The sequence below is a fragment of the Colletotrichum higginsianum genome, chromosome 9 (assembly GCF_001672515.1).
Source record: "Colletotrichum higginsianum IMI 349063 chromosome 9, whole genome shotgun sequence".
NCBI classification, from domain to species: Eukaryota; Fungi; Ascomycota; class Sordariomycetes; order Glomerellales; family Glomerellaceae; genus Colletotrichum; species Colletotrichum higginsianum.
The window spans coordinates 3365883-3388001 of NC_030961.1; the positions used below are offsets into that span (position 1 = coordinate 3365883).

The following is a 22119-nucleotide window of genomic DNA, read 5'->3' on the forward strand; positions in this document are numbered from 1 at the left end:
GCCACTCCGGATGCAGCGTGACGCCATGGATCATTAAACAGCCGAAGTCCGTCCCTCCATCATTCCCCGCTTGTCTCCACTTGCGAGACATGATCGGCCTTTTCCGAGCCAATCCCGCCGCTGATGATTTGCTGGGCCCATCGGTACACAGCAAGCTTCACTACTTCGGTGTGTCTGCGGTGAGGCCACGGTGGAGGGCGCCACAGAGTCGTTCTCACCGACGACGTCCGCGTCCTGTACTCAGCCTGAAGCCCAACGAGGATGCTTCCTCCACTCGACGTCGCAACTGACCTTCATCACATGCAAATTTTTGTTCAATTGGTTTTTATAAAAATATTTAAAATTTACCATTCAGTTCCCAATCATGCATGATCCGATGTCCCGTTTCAAGCAGCCATGGGATCAACTCAATTCAACGTCTGAGCCATAGCTCTGTCAACAACACGCTTCATGCAGCCGCGGATACGCTCGGCCACAGCCGGACGCTTGCTTCTGCGTCGACGCATTCTGCTTCAAGATTCCACGTTTAGTTTGTATCGTGGTACGACCTCGTCTCACAACCTCTAGGTATGACCGTATGGCGCGGGCTGCAGCTGTTCGTTCTTTAGGTTCCCGGGACCGAACTGCGCGAAACCGGGCTCTGCAATTCTTCTGAGCTCTGGGAATTCTCATAGACGCGTACTGAAAATTAATCAGGCACTATTTCAACCAGCAAGAATAGTCTAGCGTATCAACGGATTGACCACTCATGATGGGCCCTGCCTTTGCCGGGGTCCGTCACGGCCTTTTTGCAGTCCAAAGGCAGATGAGGTAGATGAGTACAGGCCGACAGGCTCAGGTTCCGGATTGTGAAGGATTGAAAGCGACATATGTGTTCTGAAGACCGAGGGTTTGCGCCCTCTGTCAACGACCGCTTGCCTTGAGTGTAGAGATGCCCATATGTACATTGCACACAGGAAACCCCGTTCATCAATTGCTGTCGTTGGTATGAGCTACCGGAAGAGCCCCCTAGAATTTGATCCAGATCTCCGCCTTCGTTATGTACTTGCAACACCATCCGGTGGATATGACATCTCTTGCGCTTTCTCCCACGGAGGTTGAAGTCCACATCTAGACCGCCAAAGTAGGCCGGCCGTGATTGCATCATAACTTTGGCAACATGTTAACTAATACCAGAAAGAACACTGTCTTCTCAGGTTACTAGCTCGGGCCACGGTCTTTAATTCTGGGCCTTTTCGCCTGCCTCAAATCCCTGCGTATACTCGAAACTCAGTGCCGGATACACAATTTTGACAGGTCAAAGTCTAGACTATGGTCTGAAGGCGCTTAGCTGGAGACATAGACCGGCCATGTTATTTTGCTTCTGATATCACAAGTCAGACCTTTCAAATTACACATGGCACCGTTCAAACAGTTTTCCTAACCAAGCTGCTTGGATGTCAAACTGGTGATACATCACTCTAGTCACCAGATCAATGCTAAGACTTGTACTGCAGAATTCCAATAGGATTGGAAATTCAACCTTGAGCTGTTTCTAGGAATTGATGACATACACAAGCAGAAGAGTGGGTCTTAACATTAAGGCTTTAGTTTCCATCATGAGGGAGAAGCGAGAAATGAATACGCCAGATTGAGCCTGGACTTAGTCTTTTGGGAAAGAACGATCCAGGGATGAGACCGATAGATTCCTTCCTTCCTTCTTCAGAGGCTCCTTTTCTTCTTGTTTTCTCTCTCTCTCTCTTTCTCTCTCTTGCTTCTCTCCTTCTCCTCCACAACCCTCATCTTGACTCGTCTTACTTGAGTCGGCCGGCAAGGAGATTTCTTCCCTTCACAAATCGCTGCCGCGTCTTTCGCCTTTTACTGCAACAAACTTGCCGTTCTTATTTCTCTCTCAAACAAGAACAACGGAGATTCACAATCCGTTGTTCAGTGACTGGTTCTGGCCAAGCAAAGAAAAGCGAGCACAGTTTCTTCGCTGCACAACCTGCAAGCCGCGACAAGTTCAAATAAGCAAGAATGTCCAATATGGATTGTATTGTTTACCCTGATCTATTCTCTGGTTCACTGTCGCTAATCTAAACTAATTCCAGCTAATTTCGCTCTGCTCATGATGTACATGCATCCAGCCTCTGGCAGCCTCTATGGTCTTGATGGGACTATGGTGCTTGACGGCACCTGCAATAGCGCTCTCAAAAAGCCGATGCCTACCCGATCGCTGCTCCCAACCAAGCCTGGCAAGACCGGACCTGGCTCCGTCAGCCACGACATCTTCCTCAACATTGTCGACATGCTTGTTGAGATAGCGCAGGAGGAAGCCAAGCCTTCAAAATTCTGGGTCGTTTACAGCCCTAACAAAGAGGGAAGCGTTGCCCTCAGAGGTCGCGACAACTCCTTCCACCCGGACAAGGCAAAGTGGTCCATCTTCCAGAAGCAGCGTCTCTTTACCATCCGCCTCCCTCTGCAGATCTGCAGCAAGACCCGCAGCATTGTTCACCAGAAGTTCCTTCGCTTCAAGGCCTTTGAGACCTACTCACAAGACCTGGCTGACGTCTGGATCCTCCCCAAGGTTGACTACTTCTGCCTGCCCCTCAGCAATATCAACATCAACCTCGCCGAGGCGCTCAGCAACTACCACGCCAACGCCGCTCTCCAGCAGAGCCATTGCTCGCGCTACATCCTCTACCAGATTCAGAAGGTCCAGCTGAACTGCCCCCACCAACTGTCGCCGGCGAGCACCGGCTTTGTGAGCTCCCTTGTGGCCCTGCCCCGCCTCACCGAGATCACCATCCTCTATACAGAGAGCTACGGCGTCCACAGAATGTACGACTTCAAGCCCTTCCAGGCCGGCGTCATCGACATCCCCGACAAGCTCACGAGCCTGGTCATGCTTCGGGCGGAGCACGGCTGTAACTTCGAGGCTTTCTGGGCCCCGTTCAAGGCCAAGGGCGTCCGCCTCCTGGCCAGGCTGAACCCCTCCTCCGACATTGTGCTCGAGGTCGTCAGCACCCGCGAGGGAGCTCGCATGCAGTGGCTGCCTCATGTTCTTGATGGAGACATGATCGAGGAGCATTATTGGCGGCTCCGTCTGTAAAATGTCCTACCGGCATCATGTATCGAGGAAAGGACACACGATAAGAAGGATCGGTTCTCTAGTTGGTTTCGCTATGTGGTCGTCAATCGGAACGGGTAATCTTTGGCTCAGAACTTTGATTCAGAACTTTGGTTCAGAACAATAGCCTAGTTATCGCAGAAGGAAAACAAAGGTCTCAATATCGTCAAGCCCCGTGATTGTGGTTTCAGTCCTCGTGAACCGAACGTATGCTTGCAACGAGTGGTGATGCATGTCGCCCCAGAGCTGTTGCTGTTCTATTTTATTAATGAGACCCGAGGGTTAGTTCTGATCCCATCATATCAGTGGACATCCTCCGAGACAGCTCAGTTGGGCAATTTGTCGACCTTTTCTCGAGGCCGAGCCGCTCCTGACAATAGACGCGAGGCCTTCCAGGATTTCACTGAAGTGACTTCGAGAGTGATTCTCCATATCCCCCTTACCTGGCACGAAGTCTTCTATGGTCCCACCACGTCTTGTTGGGTGTTTCCAGGATTCGCCTCGGCCGTCCCATTCGAGGTCATGTCATACCGGAAAACACACCGGCAAAGTCTGCAACTGCTCTCAACACTTCCGTATTGAGAGAGCTGACCAGTGGAAAGGTTTTCGCCAAAAGGGAACGATTGGAAACCCCGTTTTATCTAGAAATAATGTTGGAATCGCGTTAGAGTGTCGCTAAAAGGAAGAAGGCACCTACATGCCTATCGACTTTTCGCGAAACTGCATCTTCATTATCCTGTTGGCGAGACAACATCGCATCAGATTTCGGCCCCCTTGTCACACTTTGAGGATTCTAGGTTCGATTCCTAGGTAGGTCGTGATATATTTTGCTGTTCACACCTCTCTTCCCATCCTTTCCAACTCGATCAAGTTCTGCTGGGCATTCACGACTCAGCAAAATTACATGTGGTTTCAGCAGAGCATGGAGCGCCGATGCCCTTTCCCACCTGCAAGATGTTAGGTCTTCAGACTGGACACAGAACAAGTCACTTACAAGCCACAAATAGTTTCCAGGATTTGTTATAATCGAACATGTCGCAATTACTGACATTCTCTTACACGGCCAGACAGCCAGACAGCTGGTTTCTGCCAGATCTGTGAGTTGCCGAAAGACAGTCATACACACCTTACATCGCCATACTTTTACGAAATATACTTTCCCATTTCTATGGTCATTCTGCCTCTAGTCTGACGATTCCAGAACCAACTTGTGTGAATCGTCCAGACACCTAAAACCTGCCTGAAAACACTCCAAACAAATGAAAAATTCGCCTCCGGGGCACTCCTTGCAACGATGGTATGATTTGCCTTCCGGAAAGCAGATCGTACAAACATCGCAGATGCTTGAGTCTGGCTTAAACGAAGCTGCTCTGTCTCCCGTCGGCGTGTTCTCGTGACCCGGCTGCGCTTCTGTTGTCCCCTGTGAATGCTTGAAGAGGAGCTCAATCGTCTGGACATCTCCGCTCTGCCTCGCCCAGCAAAGAGCGGACCTGCCCAATTTGTCCCTGTGATTGAACCAGATGCCATTCTCATTGAGCAGGAGCTCCACCACGCCTGCGTGTCCATCCCTTGCCGCCGCAATCAAAGCCGTCGCATTGTAGCAGTCCATGGCATTGGCAGATGCCAGACGGGAAAGCAGCAGCTTAACAACCTCACTGTGTCCCTGCATCGCTGCGAAAAAGAGGGGTGTGCGGCCGATGTCGTCCCTAGCGTCGGTGTGATCTGGGAATCGTTCGAGGAACAGCCGGACCAGCTCGCTGAAGCCTTTTAGTGATGCAACATGCAGCGGCGTCCAGCCCCTGTTTTCAGCAACGAAAATCTCTGCCCCCTTGCTGATGAGCAGCTTGTCCACCTCGACATGCGTTCTGCTGCGCTCATCTCCAACTGACGCAGTCGCACCACTTTCAACAAGTAATCTGGCTACCTCAACGCAGCCGTTGGCTGAGGCAGCATAAAGCGACGTCCATCCATCGTGGTCCCCAGCTGTTGGACTTGCTCCTTTCTCGAGAAGGAGTCTGACTATCTCAATGTGGCCATTAAGTCAAAGCACCCACTTTTGGGCCACCCCCACATATGGGCCACCCAAAAATGCCTCATCACCAACCTCCTCCTTCATCCTCCTCCAACTTCAAACTATCACATCTTTTTCCAACCTTATGCAAATGGCCTCATCTTTTTAGGGCACCTTATTCTAGGCATTATGAGCCAGTATACAGAAAATGAAGTCAATCAAGCGCTTGAGGCCATTTCGAACGGTCAGAGTGTCAGGAAGGCTGCCCAGCAGTATGGTGTGCCAAGGTCTACCCTTCAGCATCGTCTTCAAGGCACCCAGGCAAGGGCAGCAGCATTTTCTGACCTGCAGAGGCTCACAGTGAGCCAGGAGGCCAAGTTGGCTGAATGGGTGCGAATCCAGCATGCCCTTGGGCTTCCTCCAACCCATCAACAAGTGAAGCATTTTGCAGAAAGAATCCTTCATGCCATAGGGGATACCCAACCTATAGGGAGAGGCTGGGTCCAGGCCTTTATAAGGAGGAATCCATCAGTCAAGGTCAAGAGAAGTTGCCCTATTGATTCAAGACGTGTTAATGGGGCATCTACTGAGGTCATCAGGGACTGGTTCAAGCATCTCGCCATACCAGAGATCATCAGCATCAAACCAGCCAACAGATATAACATGGATGAGACTGGTATCCTTGAGGGCCAGGGATCTAATGGGCTGGTGCTGGGGATGTCTGAGGCGAAGTCTATCCGCAAGAAACAGCCTGGATCAAGGGCATGGGTGTCTATTATTGAATGCATCTCTGCCCTAGGCCACAGACTTCATCCCCTTATTATAGATAAGGGTAAGACAGTCCAGCAGCAGTGGTTTCCTCTAGATCTTAGCCCTTATGAAGGCTGGCAATTCACAGCAACTGAAAATGGCTGGACAACAGATGCTACTGCAGTTGAATGGCTGCAGAAGGTGTTTATCCCTCAGACTGTCCCTCAGGGCAAGGGGGATAAGGAGGAGGCTAGACTATTGATCCTGGATGGGCATGGGAGCCACACAACGACTGACTTTATGTGGTTGTGCTATATAAACAACATCCATCTATTGTTCTTACCGCCACACACCTCCCATGTCCTCCAGCCACTTGATCAAGCAGTCTTCAGCCCTCTTAAGGCAGCCTATAGGAAGGAGCTTGGATACCTTAGTCTATGGAATGACTCTACTATTGTAGGCAAGAGGAACTTCCTAGGCTGTTATTATAAGGCTGCCCTTGCAGGTATGACGATGCAGAACATCAGAAGTGGTTGGAAATGGACAGGGTTATGGCCTGTCTCTATGGCGAAGCCTCTGATGAGCTCCCTCCTACTCCCAACAACACCAAAGCCATCAGCATCGTCAGATCAGGTCAGCAAAGGGCAGTCTAGGGGCAAGGAAGCTGAAGGATGGGCATCTGCGTCGTCTGCAGTGGCATGGTCGACGCCAAGGAAGATGAAGGATCTGTCTGGCCAACTGAAGCTATTCACAGAGTTGGATAATGATGCGCATACCCAACGCCTCCTTTTCATGAAGGTGAAAAAAGGCTTCAGCGAGCAGGCCTATGAGCTGGCCACTGCCCAGCATAAGCTGGAGCTTCTGCAGGCCCAAGTTACCAACACTGCAGTAAGGAAAAGGAAGGCAGTTCAGATCAACCCAAACACTAAGTTCGCCAACATCAAAGACATCCAGAAGGCTCAGGTTGAGGCTGGCGATAAAGAGGATATCACAGATGAGTCCAGCGAGGCTGATTTACCTAGTGAGGCTGAAAGCTGTATTGTGGTGGCATCTAGGTGCAGTCAATAGTTAATTGAACATACTGGTGTCGATGGGAATACCCTCATTTTTGGGTGGCCCATATGTGGGGGTGGCCCAAAAGTGGGTGCTTTGACTTAGCTGAGGCCGAATGAAGCGACGTCCATCCATCGTGGTCCCCAGCTGTTGGACTTGCCCCCTTTTCGAGAAGTAATTTGACGACCTCAATGTGGCCATTTTGGGAGGCAACATGAAGCGGCATCCATCCATCGTGGTCCCCAGCTGCTGGATTTGCTCCTTTCTCAAGAAGGAGTCTGACTACCTTAATGTGGCCATTAGCTGAGGCCGAATGAAGCGACGTCCATCCATCATGGTCCTCAGCTGTTGGACTTGCCCCCTTTTCGAGAAGTAATTTGGCGACCTCAATGTGGCCATTTTTGGATGCTAAATGAAGCGGCGTCCCAAAATTGTGAATCTTAGCTGCTGGACTTGCCCCCTTTTCAAGAAGTAATTTGGCGACCTCAATGTGACCGTTTTGGGAGGCAATGTGAAGCGACGTCCATCCATTGTGAGTCTTAGCTGCTGGACTTGCCCCTTTTTTGAGAAGCAATTTAGCGACCTTAATGTGGCCATTAGCTGAGGCTGAATGAAGCGGCGTCTTTCCTGTGTTGTTGATGACTGCAAAACCAGCTCCGTTGTTAAGCAGCAACTCAACTACCAGGTCGTGTCCGTTTCGTGCGGCAAATTCAAGCGCTGTCGATCCGTCTTTCATAGCATCTGTGATGTTGGCTCCTTTATCGAGGAGAAGTCTAACAATATCAGGATGACCATTTCGTGATGCGATGATAAGTGGTGTCCAACCGTCTGTGCTGGCGACTGCAACGTTTGCTCCCTTGTCAAGAAGTAACTTGACGACATCAAGGTGGCCATGGGAGGCAAAACCTAACGATGAGCACCCATCTGCGTTAACAACTGAGATATCTGCCCCCCGTTCCAGGAGTAGCCTTACTACCTCGATATGGCCTTGGAAAGCAGCTGCAATAAGTGCCGTCCATCCATTCTTGGTGGCCACTGAGATATCTGCTCCCTTTTCCAGGAGTAGCTTTACCACCTCGATATGGCCTTTGTTGGCAGCTACAATCAGTGGCGCTAATCCACTATTATCAACGACTGCGATATCTGCCCCCCTAGTGATAAGAAGGCTAATGATCTCAAGATGACCGTTATCAGCAGCTGACAGCAGTGTCGTCCATCCATTCTTGGTGGCCGCTGAGATATCTGCTCCCTTTTCCAGGAGTAGCTTTACCACCTCGATATGGCCTTCGCCGGCAGCTACGATCAGTGGCGTCCAATCCCCATCAGCAACTGTCATGTCTGCTCCCATGTCAAGGAGTAGCCTTACTACCTCGATATGGCCTTTGTTGGCAGCTACGATCAGTGGTGCCCATCCACCATTATCGACGACTGCGATATCTGCCCCCCTTTCAAGAAGCAATCTGACCACCTCAATATGGCCACTGTCAGCAGCTGAACTTAGTGGCGTCCAACCCTCACCAGCAACTGTCATGTCTGCTCCCATGTCAAGGAGTAGCCTCACTACCTCAACATAGCCGTTGACGGCAGCTAAGTTCAGTGGTGTCCACCCATTATTGTTAGTTGCTGAGATATCTGCTCCCCTTTCAAGAAGGAGCCTCACCACCTCAACATGGCCATTGGAGGCAGCTAAGATCAGTGGCGTCCAGCCGTCATCATCATCAGCAACTGTCATGTCTGCTCCCCTGTCAAGAAGTAGCCTCACTACCTCAACATGGCCCTCATCAGCAGCTGAGATTAGTGGCGTCCAGCCGTCCTTATTAGCAACTGTCATATCTGCTCCCCTGTCAAGGAGTAGCCTCACTACCTCAACATAGCCCTCAGCAGCAGCTGAATTCAGTGGCGTCCAGCCGTCCTTATCGGCAACTGCAACCTCTGCTCCCTTGGCGAGAAGAAGGATGACGACCTCAAGATGGCCGTTATCTGCGGCTATATGTAGCGGAGTCCATCCACCAGCATTTGCCACCGTCAAGTCACCCCCCTTTTCGAGGATTAGCTTCAGCACTTCGAGATGACCGTTCATTGATGCCGAATAGAGCGGCGTTCGTCCTCGGTAGCCTGTGACGTTGACTTTGGTTCCTGCTTCAAGCAGCGTTTGCGCAACTTCCAGACTTCCCCTTTCGCATGCGACCACAAGCGCTGCTCTTCCGGACTCTAGGCTTTCGTTCGGATTGTGTTTGCAGTGCTGTATGAGATGTTTGACGACCTCTGTCAGCCCCAAACGGGAAGCATAATACAAAGGGCTTGCTGCTGTTTCCGTCGCCTCTGGATCCAAGTCTTCGCCGTAGAGATCAAACCATTTTCTCCAGGACTCCCAAGTCTTAGCGCGTCCGTCAAAGAGGGTGTTCATGGCTTCTACCAACGGCTCATCATCTGCTTTGCTCAAATCAGTGTGCTGATGCCAGTATTCCGCGGCGTAATTTCGGAAGGATGCCCCAACTCGATTATCGTCTTCAGCAGAAAAGTCGTCCCAGACCCGCTGGAAGCTGATGTAGCGGAGACACAGCTTAGCAAGGATTACAGCCTCGAGGGTTTCGTTTGATGCGCGCAAGGTTTCATTAGCGAATAGAATCGCTCCCTGGGACGGAATCTTGTACAGCAGATACTGCTTGACCGAGAAGTGCGTCAGGTGTATCTTCCTGGATCCGGGAGAGGAGTCCGGCTGAGTGCCCCGCACTTCAACCAAGGATCCGCAGAGACCCAAGATCTCACTTTCAATGTAGTCTTCGTCAACAGAGTCCGGCAACTCGTCAAGCGGCAGATCGTCACAGTCATCGTTAATGAGAACGGCTTCAGTGATCTCGCAGACAGTCAGAGGTCGCAGAGCGAACGCGGCCCACCGGAGCAAAGAGAATGCTCTATTTTTTTCCGCGTCTCGTAATCTCTCAATCCTCTCCCAGGTTCGGTCGTAGAGACGATCGAGGCCGGCCGGGGTCTCGTCAATGTCTTTCTCGAGCTGCTTTTTATTCCTGCCTTTCCTCAAGAACCCCTCTTGCATCTTGATCCACTGAAACTGGCCGTTGCTGCGATCGGCCATTTTCCGAGAGATGCTGAGTCTGGTTGGCTCGTCCTTGTTCGGCAGCTTGCTGTTGACGATGCTTCTAGAGTAGGCTACGTTATCGTCACGGACGTCCTCGGGAGATATCGCATACTCGCTGAAGCCCGGGAACTGCAAGAGTCCTTGTCGAATCTCTGGTTCGTTGCGGCTGACAACCAAAATTCGGGCAGTGGTGTCGGTAATTGATTGCCTGAGCTCATTGAGAAAACGGACCACCGAGTCGCCGTCGTTACGGTTCTCGCCTAACCAAGTGCATTCGTCCAGACCGTCCAAGACGAAAGTACAAAACGGCACGGCTTGCAGAACCTCGCGGAAGAGCTTCATGATAGTTGCCCGCGTTGCGACCTGCTCATGTTGGACCAATCGTTTCCTGTGGACCACGTCCAAAGCAGTTGGGCTGCTGAAAGAGACCGTCGTGACCCACGATCTGACGGCTGCATAGGGATCATCGCGACCCTCAAATTTGGATGAGAGAAAGAAATGTGCGACGGGTGTTTGAGGCTTGGACGAAAGAATCTCAACCAGTTTGGCACACAGAACAGTCTTGCCGAACCCTGCCGGGCCGTTGATCCAGAGCAAGCTGGCGCTGTCGGGCGAGATGTCAGGCGAAAGCCATCCAAGCACGTTGTCTCGCTCTAATATCCACTCGCATGTCCCGTCCAGTCTCTTCTGAATGGAATCGTCGTAAAGGTCGTTCGGAGACGGAGAACCAAGCCAGGCGCATAGGTCCCTCTTTGTTTCGGCTGAGGCCGTTAATAACTAGAGAACGGGTGTCTGGTGGTATATTCATACGTACCTATCATTTCGTCTTCTGTCTTGTCTATGAACGCTTGAATCGTTGCAAGCCAAAGATGCTCATGTGAGGAAGTATCTTCAAATTGTTAGTTCGGGACGGAAAGCAGTCAAACAATGGAATCTGTTCGAACCTCGAATGTCTGTAGCCGATGACTTTTGTCCTGCTTGTATCTCCTTGGTATCGTTGATGGGAACGAGGATATACAGATACTGCACTAGGGAGGTGACTGTCTGGACGTGCTTTGTACGCTTCGATTTCCCAGATAGCGCCCAAGAAGCCATTTTCCATTTCGAATCCGCAGGCGCTCTATGGCGAGAATGCTTCGTCCATCGCGAAGGAAGCGGGCCGCTTTTTAGGAAGTCCCTGTCCGTTGACGTTGCTATTTGAAGCGCCACATCGTCTGGACCGCCAAAGAAGTCTTGGATGCTGGACAACAGCTTGCGGACGACTTCTAGTGTTTTTTCGTTGTCGAGGGCAGGATGATGGTTGTCCGACATCTTTCCGTTCTCGATGCCGACGGCACGACCCCATTGTTCCAAGAGATGCTTGGCGGCGTCGAGCTGTGTGGTCAAGGAACGCGAATCGCGGTCAAAGTTCTTGTAAGAGTCGAACCTTTCGACGGCTTCCAGGCAACTGGAGAAGAGGCCAGCCAGGCCCGCGACTCCAACCGCAAGTCCTATCGGCTCCATGGTGAGATGTTTGAGGGTGCCAAAAACCCGACAGAGGGAGAGAAAGGGAGGGGCGGAGGCCTACATATTCCACTTAGGTGATGGGTATGAGGCGCAGCCGACCTCCAAAGCTGACATGCATCTGCAGGTGCACTTCTCGTCCATGGCTGCGTCTCTTTGCCAGCGCATGCATCCCACATCAATCAGGCAACCAATAGCGAGACACGATTGTGAAGACATGAGGCGAGCGGTGGATACGAGCACTGGCAATGGGTGTGTACCACATGTCCGGCAGCTTTGCCCGCCTCTTAAGAGACGGCTGTATGGTACGGGACTCTGCCCTCAGTAGAAGAAGGCATAAATAAGACCCGGCAGAGCCTCTGAGGATGCGAGTCCCCAAATAATCCCAAACCGTTTTGTCCATAGCCCTCAGGTGCAGGTGCACGCGCATGCTAGAGTATGTGATCTTGCAGCCCTTGAACGCTGTGCTGCCCCGGACCCGGGCGCGGGGACGGTGCCGTGAATATCAAGCCCCGGCGCTGGCTGCGTGGAGCTGCCGCGGAACTTGGGCGTACGCACGGCAAAAGTGGCACCGGGCAACTCCCACGTCCCTGAGCATGCGGAACTCGAACGCGTGGCTGCTGGACGTCCAAGTGCTGGCCATGAACTCGCCTCGTAGACCAGAGATGCGTCGACGATGGCCAGATCCTGGATCTTGATCCCGCCGACTGAGACAGAGAGAGTCGATCTCGACGCGCAAGTTGTCCTGCCCGAGGGAGGACTAGGAGGCGTCCCGGCCGAGGGACAGGACGATGTCGCTGGACTCCAGTTCAACTGGATCCAACCAACTGCCTGAGTGCAGAGCCATATATGTTGAAACAGTAATAGTTACTAGTAAGGGCCACCAAAAGTATTCCAGTCATATGTATAGGCTGATTACAAGATTACAAGATTACTACAAAAGTCTATCCCTAACGTAATTAGTGTGTACAATCAATACACTAAATCTTGGCAATTCAGGAGCAAGGTGTGCAACGCCCCTTACGTCTACTTGGCATTGCTCGGATGTTGTTAGGTGGGTCGATGCTAGGGTCTAGCTTAGCCGGCAGTATAAGTCAAGACCAAGGATGGATGTCACCTATCTTTGAACTTGGAAGCATGGAAAAATACTTGTATTGGTCACAATACGAGGAAGGAAGCTGAGGACTGCATGTGATGGATAAATGAAGCTGATTCACATAAACGCTGACATTATATGACTTCAGTAACATGAGATGGAAGAATTAACAGACCACAGACTGCTGTACTCGTCTAGCGGCTAGTAACATATAATAAAGCTGGATTATGACGATAACTTTCTTCCATTGCACGCCCAGCCAGTGACACGTGCCGTTTACGCTCCGCCATCTACAGCAACTCGGAACCCCAGAGTCCTTCCAACCCGAGAGAAACACGCTCAGTCCCCTCGCGGCTAGGCTCTGGGGAACAAACCAACGGGCTGTGAACGCTCAGTGGTGGCTGCCCGAGCCTTCGCAGTAAGGAATGGGGTATGTTTTGCTCGCACAGAGGCGCATCACACCGGTAACCCAGTCCATGCCGCCGTAGTTCTGGCTCGTGTGGCTGTTGGCCGTGAAGGTGCCCTTCTGCCAGTTGTCGGTGCCGCAGGACTTGTACACGTTGCCGAAGACGCGGTGAGTCCACGGCTGGCTGATGATGGTGCCGTAGTAGCCGAGCGGGACGGTGTAGGTGATGGTGGTCGTGTCGGTCGTCGTCCACGTCTTCGTGTAGTCGGCGTTGAGGCTGATGCCGATGGCCTTGATGGGGAAGCTGATGCCGCCTCCGAACGAGACCTGGTTGGCGACCGAGTACCCGTGCGAGACGGCGATGAGGACGGGCGCTTGCTGCGCTCCCCACACGGCCGACATCTGGACGTCCCAGTCGAGGAAGTCGGTCGAGCCGGTGACGTGGATCTCGGTGTTGAGGCCAGGGCAGTCGCGGGCCTCAAGCGTCGATGTGACATTGGTCACGTTGAGGTGGTCGAATGTGTCAACGACCTTGTCGTTGCCGCCGTACGTCAGGACACCGGTCTCCTTGAGGGTTTGGAACTCGGCGTCCTTGAGGACCTGGTATTTCCCGCCGACGCCGAAGAGGATGACGTCGTCGTGGGCGAGATCGACGGAAGAGATGGAGGACAGGAGACTCTCGGCATCTGCATGGGTGCCTTCGGGTGTTGGGGCTGCTGTCGCAGCAATAGCGAAGAGAACGGACGGGAGTGTGAACCTCATGACTGCGGAATGCGAGAGCCGAGGGCTGTAATTATTCACAGTAAAGAAAAGTATTGAATAGAGTCTTGTAAGAGAGAGGATGCTGCTGCTCGGCGAAGAATCCACCATGACTTGGAGGAGATCCTATGCTTCTTATGTTTTCGTTGTTTACTATTATCTCTATTCCCCAGAGACACCCGAGCCCGCATGATACGGCAACAGGTGCCTTTCCCGATGAAATCCTCCCACCCTCGTTGCCCGAATTACAATGACTAGCAGTCGATGACTTCCGCCCACCCAACCACCCACTCGGTCATCCACTTGGTCATGAGGCAATCTGGAAATATCGGTGTAAGATAGCAACTGGTTGACCCAGAGTCTTTCACGACTGGCACGAGAGCAGAGGACCAGAGCCCACGCGTGCCCGCCAATGGAGGGTCCAAGGGCACGACATGTGGTTGTCAGCACGTTATTGTCCAGATGGAGTAATATCGACTGAACATCAACAGAAACATGGATATGACTCGTTTAGTGCGAATCTCCCGGTTGCTCTCTGCTCCGTACGAGATAACGATAGAATAGACTGCCTGCTAGGGATGCCAGGATGCTCCATAGCACACGAGGATCGTCAATCACGGGATATATCACTACGAACCGAAAGTTCCGCACTATTGTTTCAAACTGAATGGAAGCATCTTTAGAGCCCGAGTGAGGGTGGCCGAACCTCCAGGAAACCGAGTCGATTGAGCGTTGGTTATCGTTCTCAATTCACGCGCTCAGTGCTTGCGAGTTTGCAAGGGCTTGGAGTTCTTCGCGCCTTTCGGTCGGGCCATAGTGTTCTGGCAACTATGGTAAAAAAGCGTATGCCCACTTTGAATTGGAACCGTGGAGTAAACATTATCAGTTATCGACTCTAGCAGCGACAAAAGGCCATTAGGGTACTCGAATCTCTTTTTGTTGACTCAGGTCAGCCCCCACAGCCTGCTCGTCCGCCATTCGTGGAATGCGTGTCCCGCACGGAATATCGGCACCAGAAAGCGTTGTCAGAGGTCGAAAGTAATTGCAATCAGCGGGTCTCGAGTCGATGGCGGGCCCGACTAATATGCCGCTATCCGCGGATCACCAGCTCCGAGTCCCTCGCGAGTTCGGCAGTCCCAATGTCGATCCCCTGGTGCTCTTCATGTGTTAGCTTATCTAGGTAACAGGCAATTGCGATTTAGAACACGCACTTACAAGCAACCTTAGAGACAATACACGTGGGGGGACCGGTGGGAGAGGGCAATATCCACCTTCCAACAACGGGGCAAGACTAGGCAACCCGCAATCTATCAGATGATCAATCATTGACTCGAGCTTCGTTTTTGAAATCAAAGTGATAGTGCCAGGAGAACCGAGTCAACTTTTCCAGACTTCATGGTCTGCACGATCCGCGAACCACTACTTAAGCCATAGCGTTCCGGATTATAGCTGTAGATCAACCAGTCTAAACCGCACGAGCCTCTTGTTTTAAACAACCCTGCCAGCTTACTTTGCTTCTACTCATCACATAATTCAAAAACAACCATGCGCTTCTCAACATCTGCTTTGGCGAGTGCCGTCTTTTTTGCCTTCTTTGCGTAAGTGCCCGTCGGCCACCACAGTCCACGTGTCTTGGCTTGTTTGCCCCGGTCGACACGTGCGATCGAAACCGTCTCGAGACTGACATCGTGAAAGTGACGCGCGCTATCATGACTCTTGCACTTGCCACAACGGCGGGACTTACAACTGGCGTCTGACCACCAAAGCATGCGATTCGGAGAGGGCCTTGCTCGCTCAACAGGTAAGTCGCTGCCCGCTATGACAATCTCTTTGGGACTGTCCAGTCAATCTAACGTTCAAACAGAAAAGTTGGGGAAGCGTCCAATACGACACTCCCAGCGGAAGGGTAAGCTGTTCCTACAGTCGGCGAACACTGCCGGTGTGGGTGTTGCCATGCTGACAGAAACCCTAGTGTCGGTCGGTTGGAGTCACAGATCTGATCTCTGGTGATGACTTTGAAACGCTCTGCAAGGCGGGTAAGTGGTTCCGAAATCTCCAGAGCTGGGGGGGGGGGGGGGGTTGTGGTGCAGTGACCTGAGAATAACCTCTTGTTTCCGACAGTTGCGTCGCAAGTCGGCTTCCCGTGCGCGTTCGACAACTCATTGACCTGCTACGCCGACCCGGACGCCGTTTCCTCTTGGTGCGATTAGGCGATGTTGAGGCAGTGGCGGACACTCACTCGGTGGAGCGGCCCCGCCAATATCGAATCTGAACAGATTGTGTTGAAATGTGATGGAAGAGCGAGACTTTGTCGTGCAGGCTATCACTCAGCAAGAACACTACAACGGTACGGGAACGGAAATTCATGTCATTATAAACGCTGCACAAACTATGTAATTTCACCATCGTCACTAGGACAGACGCAGGACTGGGGCATCTTCTTAGCTTCGATGAATGAGCTTTAATCAGCTGTTGTGCTGTTGTCCCAAATCTCTTTTTTCCATCAGCAAGGAGTCTTTTTTGAAGGACCTAAGTCGTGGGCAATCAGAATCCTTGATTCGTTAATCTGATACGCACGCGTTCCAAACACCTTAAAGAGCGCACGGCCAGATCAAGTTGTCTGACAAGTCAACCGCCTTCGTCTTCTTTTCAGGACAGACCTTCCGGTCCAATCCGCAGGCCGTAGTCCCGCACCAGTTGTTTTCGTTGCACAGCCATACTCTGTAGGTAGAGATGTGACGATCCTTGCCCTTCTGGCAGCGGTCGACCTTGACCTTGTACGGGTTCTCGGGGCCGAACTTGTCCAGAAGCACATACGCCCAGTTATTCGTGTTCGTGGCCCACACTGCGCGCAAGTTAGAGTCAGTTGGTCAATGCAAGAGGTGAGGGAACGCGGCGTGGGTGACGAACTTCCAAAAAGACCGCCGTTCGAGTCGCAATGCTGTTGCACGCCGATCTTGACAAGTCCCGCGTTTTTGGCGCGTTCTCCGATGTCTGCGTTGATGTGGAACGTGTAGTATGAGTAGTCGGGCTCCGCGCTCACTGGCGTCCTGATGCACGCGTCACCCGGCGTGTCCGGAGCGCGAGCAACAAGTCCCACTGAGCGCCCTTCAAGCATTGCTGTTGGGCTGGCCTCGACGACAACAGAGGAGGCGAAAAGAGTGACGAAGGGGAGAAACTGGGAGTAGTGCATGGTGGCGATGCTGTCTGGCGGCCTCGGGATGGGTGTAGCTGGAGTAGCGGTGCGACCTGACTTCGCCTGAATAGTAAAAGTGTAGGGTAGAGAGTGACTAATAGTTGGGTAAGTAAAGACTGGATGGTAGTTGGAACGACGAATGACGATGGCAAGGTTTCCGTCTACCTGCGGGCAAGCGGTCATTTATGTTATAGAATGTACACTCACGATGGGGGGGGGGGGGACTAGGATCACTCGGTCAAGGCCGAAAGTTTGAAAGTTACTACAATTATGAATGCTTGGCGCTGGGAGGCTATGTTGTCAAGAGATCTGCAAAGCAAAGTAGTGAGTGAGAAATTGCACAAGGCAATGCAACACTGCTAGTCTGGCTAGCAGAGCTTGGCGTCTATAATATCACAGAGCTATATTCTATTTTAGAGGGCGACCGACAAATTCTAACCCGAGCGGGTCGTATACTAACTCAATCAGCCAACCAGATCCAACACCAAGTATCCACCCCCCACTGCGGCAATCGGCAAAAGCATCACATCAATAAAGGGGCCTGCATGTGCAATGCCATTGCATTGATGCTCAGGAGATGATGAATGGTAGACAAAATTTTGAGTTATAGATTTAGGCCAATCTCCCGAAGGTCAATGTTCCTTTTAAGGAGTTATGGTTGTCTAAGTAAAACATGTATACACGTGTCTTGACACTGGGGTCGCGTTTCGATTTCAAGGCTTGGAGATCCGTTTACCAAAAAGAAGTATTATGAGGCCCTCGAAGAAGCAAGACAACGTAACAGACAGAAACGTCAATACTTCTTTTTTGTGGGTCGTTCCTAACTTCTTTCCCTCTTGTCCGTCTTCAAGACCAATAGGTCCCAAGCCTCATGAGGATGGTAAACCCGGGTGGTGATGGACGGTCTAAGTATTGCGCTAGAAAGAATCTCGCCTTGATTTTAAGCATAAGCATAGATGGAGTTAGACAAATTGTTGGTATATATCAAACAAGAGACTTGCGTTAATGGTCCACTACGTCATCAACACATCAATCGCTACTTGCTCTGTAAGCTCATGAACACCATGCAAACAATGTAGGTTCCAAATTGCATCTTGGAATATGTTCTCGGCACGGAGAGAGAGAGAGAGAGAGAGAGAGAGAGAGTACCTCACGGTATAGTTCCAAGGTATCTGAACCGACGATCATGATTCTGAAGCATGATTGTCTCTGTATGGCTTCGGAAACACACTTCATCGCTCTGTGGATAACAAACAGGAAAGCATGAAGTATTAAAGAACGGTTTGAGTCCAATGAGACATGTGAATAGCGTCAATTCTATCGCTCTTAGGAGATTGTCTCAAGTCTCTGTTTCTTGACCTGATGTACGCAGCGGCCCAATGGCATCATCCGTTCGAGTCACATTGCCCGGAGTAGTATTCCCTTCGACCGACCCCATGCCGGGGATCTTACGAAATCCGAAGAAGGCCTTCTGCCTGTCGGGCAGCTTCGCCTCGACATCTTTGCGCAGGGAGAGATAGTGGTTCTCGCCGGCGCGCACGAAGGACCGCACGAAGTGAAGCAGTATCACCGGACGCTCGACTTCGCCTTCGCTGGCGCGGTTCGGCCCCGTCGTGTGCCAAAGGCGGTTGTCGAACACGACCGCGGTCCCGGCCGGGCCCTCGGCCGGTATGGAACCCTCCTGTACGCGGTGAAAAACACGTTCTCTTAGCGGCTAGCCTTCTCGTGACTTGATCTTTGGGGGGTTATCAGCCCGCACATACCACAGTCCATATGTCGCTGGGTGCGACGTTGCCCTTGTGGGAACCCGGGTACACCCGCGTTGCCCCGTTGATGTCGGTGGTGTTTACGAGGTAGAAGGAAATGTTCAGACCCAAAGCCAAGTCGCGCTGCGGCGGCGTCTTGGACGATTGGTCGGTGTGAAGCTGCATCGGCACGTTGCCGGGTCGCGCGATGTTGGCCGACAGCGTTGAAATGTGAGCATGGTCACCCAGAAACCACGGAACAATCGCGTCTATAAGCGGGTGATTGAGTAAATCACTTCAACGTCACGTCTTAGGTTAGCACTCAGCTCCGTCATGTTGCTTCTCGAGTAAGGTTCGTAACACTTACATGAACTCGTCTCCTTTGTTGATGAGATTCCTACGAAAACAATGCAATTAATCTCTGCAGACGACCTGCAAACCTCAATGGTTGAGACAACGCACCAGACACGCTGGTTGGGTCCCTTCGAACCGCCGTCGAACGTGGCAACCCCCGCTTGTCGTTCTCCGGCTGCCTGCTGGAGGACCGCGTTCTTGATGATCTCGACTTCTTTAGGGAGCAAGGCGTTCTTTACGAGTCTGCAACTTGGAGTTAGACTGGTAAAGTCGCGTCCAGGCTCGGGGCGCGTGAAAACAGCCCGGTCTCATGCAACTAACCCGTAACCGTACTCGATCAGGTCCTTTTTGATCTGTTCGATATCCTCGGTTGGCTGAGGCAAGGCGGATGGGTCAAGGTCTTGAGCCTTGCCCAGCAGCGAGGGTGGTGATTTGTTGAGTAGGTCCGCAAAACGGATTAGCTTGGGAACATCACCCTTTGGCACCGATGGTTCGTATACGCGAGCATCCATGAAGAGTCCCATACGGGGATCCAAAGTGCCTTCATGGAAGCGTACAATGTACGCCGGCTTGATTGTCACCTCTACGTCCACCTTGACATCAGCTCCTACTGAATCCAGAAGCTGAGTCTGGTGAGAGCGGGCATCGACGAAAATCGGGGGGATGGAATATGTGGCATCCCCAAATGTGAGCTTCAAAAGCGCTCTCAACTCTCCCAAAATCTATTAAATGATCAGTCTCGATTGATCGATTTCATAGCCTTTGACTAAACCGAGCAGTTTATGACCCAGGGATAGTGTCGCTCAGTGGGCGAAGAACCCTAGATCACAGTGGACCGGAATGCTCACTTACTGGAAGCCTATCCCGCACGATGCCGAGCGCCGTAGCTACTTCATCGTGGAACTTCTTCTCTGGGTCGAAGTACTGTCTGTTTTTGAACTCCAGACCGGGTGTGAATGTCTTCGATGGCGTAACGATTGACATTGCTACCTTGACCCTGGACACTAGCCTATTCGTTGGAGAAGCTTACCTGCTATGCACAACAAGAACCTGTGACATGTGCTGAGTTGGTTGTTCTGGTAAAGAGTTGGCAAGGTGCAAGCGGCCAGATGTCTCGGAGAGCTCGGGTGGGCCTGACGCTGTAAACGTGCGGACTATGAAGCAGCTCATGGACCCTCGCTGGTGTTTCCCCCGGCGACAATGGCACGCTCCTATGTGATTTACACACACACCTCCGTCGGGAACTTCATCTTGACCGACGTGGAAACAGTCCCACTGTTTCACTGTGAGCACGAGTAAGCGGCTCGACGGGCGGATGTCTGGCACCGACACCGCGATGTCACTCGAGTGTTTGATGAGCAAGATCGACTCGTAGTTTGCATCTATCGTGAAATCCACAGCAGCGGTGAATGTGTGTCGAGTTGTCCACGGCCCACTCTCCGATGCAAACTAGGGTAGACCAGTGAGTCTCGAGGTGGCCATGCTCCTCTTTTTTCTGGGCAATACGACTGAGCTTGTGCTCAGGTGACAAAAGTCCCCGGCGGGGATACAAAATGCAGAGGTTACTAAGTTGGACGATGTAATGAGGATCAACGGTTTTAAGGTTTGCAGGGGGCTCAGTCAGCTCTAGGACCCCCCAGCCTATTTGTATTTGTTATTAGTTCTTTGGCCAGCAACTGCAACGCTACGTTAGCGCCCCGGTTTAGGCGAGGATTGCTGCGGAGGGAAGCGGAGGAACACTAAAGGAAAGTTGTCTATTCGAATTAGAAGCATGTGCTCTGCCGGCTTCTCGGCTGGATGTTGGAGAGAACGCTTGGCACAAGCTGACGATGTGTCCGGCTCGGTTTTCGGACAAAGCCTGAAGGCAAGATGACTCGGGCCGCATTTGTACAATACATAGAATCCAGTGGAGACAGGAAGCTTACCATACCATACCATACTAATCACACGTCAACGCGCGACTCAGAGACAGTGTAAGTGAGGTCCTCATACAGGGGTCAGTCGGAGTTGCAGTTCCGTAGAAATACAACGTTATACATCAGTTCGTGCATGACAATTGCTTCGTACATGCATCCAAGCAACGATTATCCTACTGTTCCACAAATTGGCGTGTTTTCCATGTCAACCAAGATCAAGAAGTAGCAAACGTCACCCGTTTCGGCCAGCAACAATCACGATGAGAGAGTCGTCTTACAATCACCGCCGGGCTGAGATCCAGGCAGCATATCTCTTGCCGCATGTACGTCCACATCACCACGTATTGGATGTCGGAGCCGGGTCCGGGAGCATCACCAGGGACTTCGCCAGCCTCTGCCGCAGCGGCCGGGTCGTCGGTATCGACTACTCCGTCGACATGGTGAAGCACGCCCGGAAAACGTACCTGGACGATGCCGTCGAGACGCCGCCGAAGAACCTGTCCTTTGAGGTGTGCAACGCCGAGGACCTCTCCATCTTCCCTGATGCCAGCTTCGACATCGTGCACGCTCACACCTGCCTTACGCACGTAAACGACCGCGTCAAGGCGCTCCGCGAGTTTCTCCGCGTGTGCAAGCCCGGCGGTGTGGTGGCGGTGCGAGACCCCCTGGACATCGAAAGGCAGGTGGTCTGGAGGCCGGATCTGCCCGCGATGAGGCTGCACGGCCGCATTGCCGCTACGCTCTTGCGAGCGAAGGGCGGTGATCCTGAAGCCGGGTCTCGCCTTGCGGAGTGGGCGCGGGAGGCAGGCTATGAGAAGAATGGAGGAAAAGTCACAGTAGGCCTCGGAGAAGAGAGGCAGACCAAGATGTTGAACATTATAGGCGCGGGTATCGGCAAGGAAGAGGCGATTCAACTGGGCATCATCACCGAGAAGCAGCTTGATGAGTTCAACGAGGCCTATGATATTTGGTACGGGACGGAAGACCATATATGTATCGGAAAAGTAGCCGAAATGCTCTGTTTCAAGGGACTCGGAGATCAATAGCACACGAAAGGAAAACAAGGGATTGTGAGTTTCGTTCAAGACAAAGAATTGGCGCATTATTCTCATGGTGTACGTGAT

General features: G+C 52.0%; 7 protein-coding genes across 7 annotated transcripts; 3 read left to right on the plus strand and 4 right to left on the minus strand.

Moving 5' to 3' along the window:
• Positions 1 to 2110: 2110 nt before the first annotated feature.
• CH63R_13221 (uncharacterized protein) lies at positions 2111 to 3091 on the plus strand (the record flags this gene model as incomplete). Its single annotated transcript, XM_018308195.1, has 1 exon — positions 2111 to 3091. The coding sequence occupies one exon, from the start codon at positions 2111 to 2113 to the stop codon at positions 3089 to 3091; it is 981 nt and encodes a 326-aa protein (XP_018152612.1).
• Positions 3092 to 3993: 902 nt separating this feature from the next.
• Positions 3994 to 11523, minus strand: CH63R_13222 (Ankyrin repeat domain-containing protein 52; the record flags this gene model as incomplete). The annotated part of the gene is made up of 5 exons (XM_018308196.1): positions 3994 to 4056; positions 4443 to 4961; positions 7210 to 10781; positions 10835 to 10909; positions 10965 to 11523. 5 exons carry the CDS (start codon positions 11521 to 11523, stop codon positions 3994 to 3996), a joined length of 4788 nt encoding a protein of 1595 aa, XP_018152613.1.
• A 1487-nt stretch (positions 11524 to 13010) lies between these two features.
• On the minus strand, positions 13011 to 13787 carry CH63R_13223 (uncharacterized protein; the record flags this gene model as incomplete). Its single annotated transcript, XM_018308197.1, has 1 exon — positions 13011 to 13787. One exon carries the CDS (start codon positions 13785 to 13787, stop codon positions 13011 to 13013), a length of 777 nt encoding a protein of 258 aa, XP_018152614.1.
• A 1542-nt stretch (positions 13788 to 15329) lies between these two features.
• CH63R_13224 (uncharacterized protein) lies at positions 15330 to 15994 on the plus strand (the record flags this gene model as incomplete). The annotated part of the gene is made up of 5 exons (XM_018308198.1): positions 15330 to 15382; positions 15480 to 15585; positions 15649 to 15690; positions 15757 to 15820; positions 15906 to 15994. The coding sequence occupies 5 exons, from the start codon at positions 15330 to 15332 to the stop codon at positions 15992 to 15994; spliced, it is 354 nt and encodes a 117-aa protein (XP_018152615.1).
• A 381-nt stretch (positions 15995 to 16375) lies between these two features.
• CH63R_13225 (Metalloendopeptidase) lies at positions 16376 to 16977 on the minus strand (the record flags this gene model as incomplete). Its single annotated transcript, XM_018308199.1, has 2 exons — positions 16376 to 16629; positions 16695 to 16977. 2 exons carry the CDS (start codon positions 16975 to 16977, stop codon positions 16376 to 16378), a joined length of 537 nt encoding a protein of 178 aa, XP_018152616.1.
• A 1342-nt stretch (positions 16978 to 18319) lies between these two features.
• Positions 18320 to 20063, minus strand: CH63R_13226 (Phytanoyl-dioxygenase; the record flags this gene model as incomplete). The annotated part of the gene is made up of 5 exons (XM_018308200.1): positions 18320 to 18661; positions 18744 to 18994; positions 19093 to 19322; positions 19401 to 19801; positions 19932 to 20063. The coding sequence occupies 5 exons, from the start codon at positions 20061 to 20063 to the stop codon at positions 18320 to 18322; spliced, it is 1356 nt and encodes a 451-aa protein (XP_018152617.1).
• Positions 20064 to 21255: 1192 nt separating this feature from the next.
• CH63R_13227 (UbiE family methyltransferase) lies at positions 21256 to 22041 on the plus strand (the record flags this gene model as incomplete). Its single annotated transcript, XM_018308201.1, has 1 exon — positions 21256 to 22041. The coding sequence occupies one exon, from the start codon at positions 21256 to 21258 to the stop codon at positions 22039 to 22041; it is 786 nt and encodes a 261-aa protein (XP_018152618.1).
• Between the last annotated feature and the right edge of the window lie 78 nt (positions 22042 to 22119).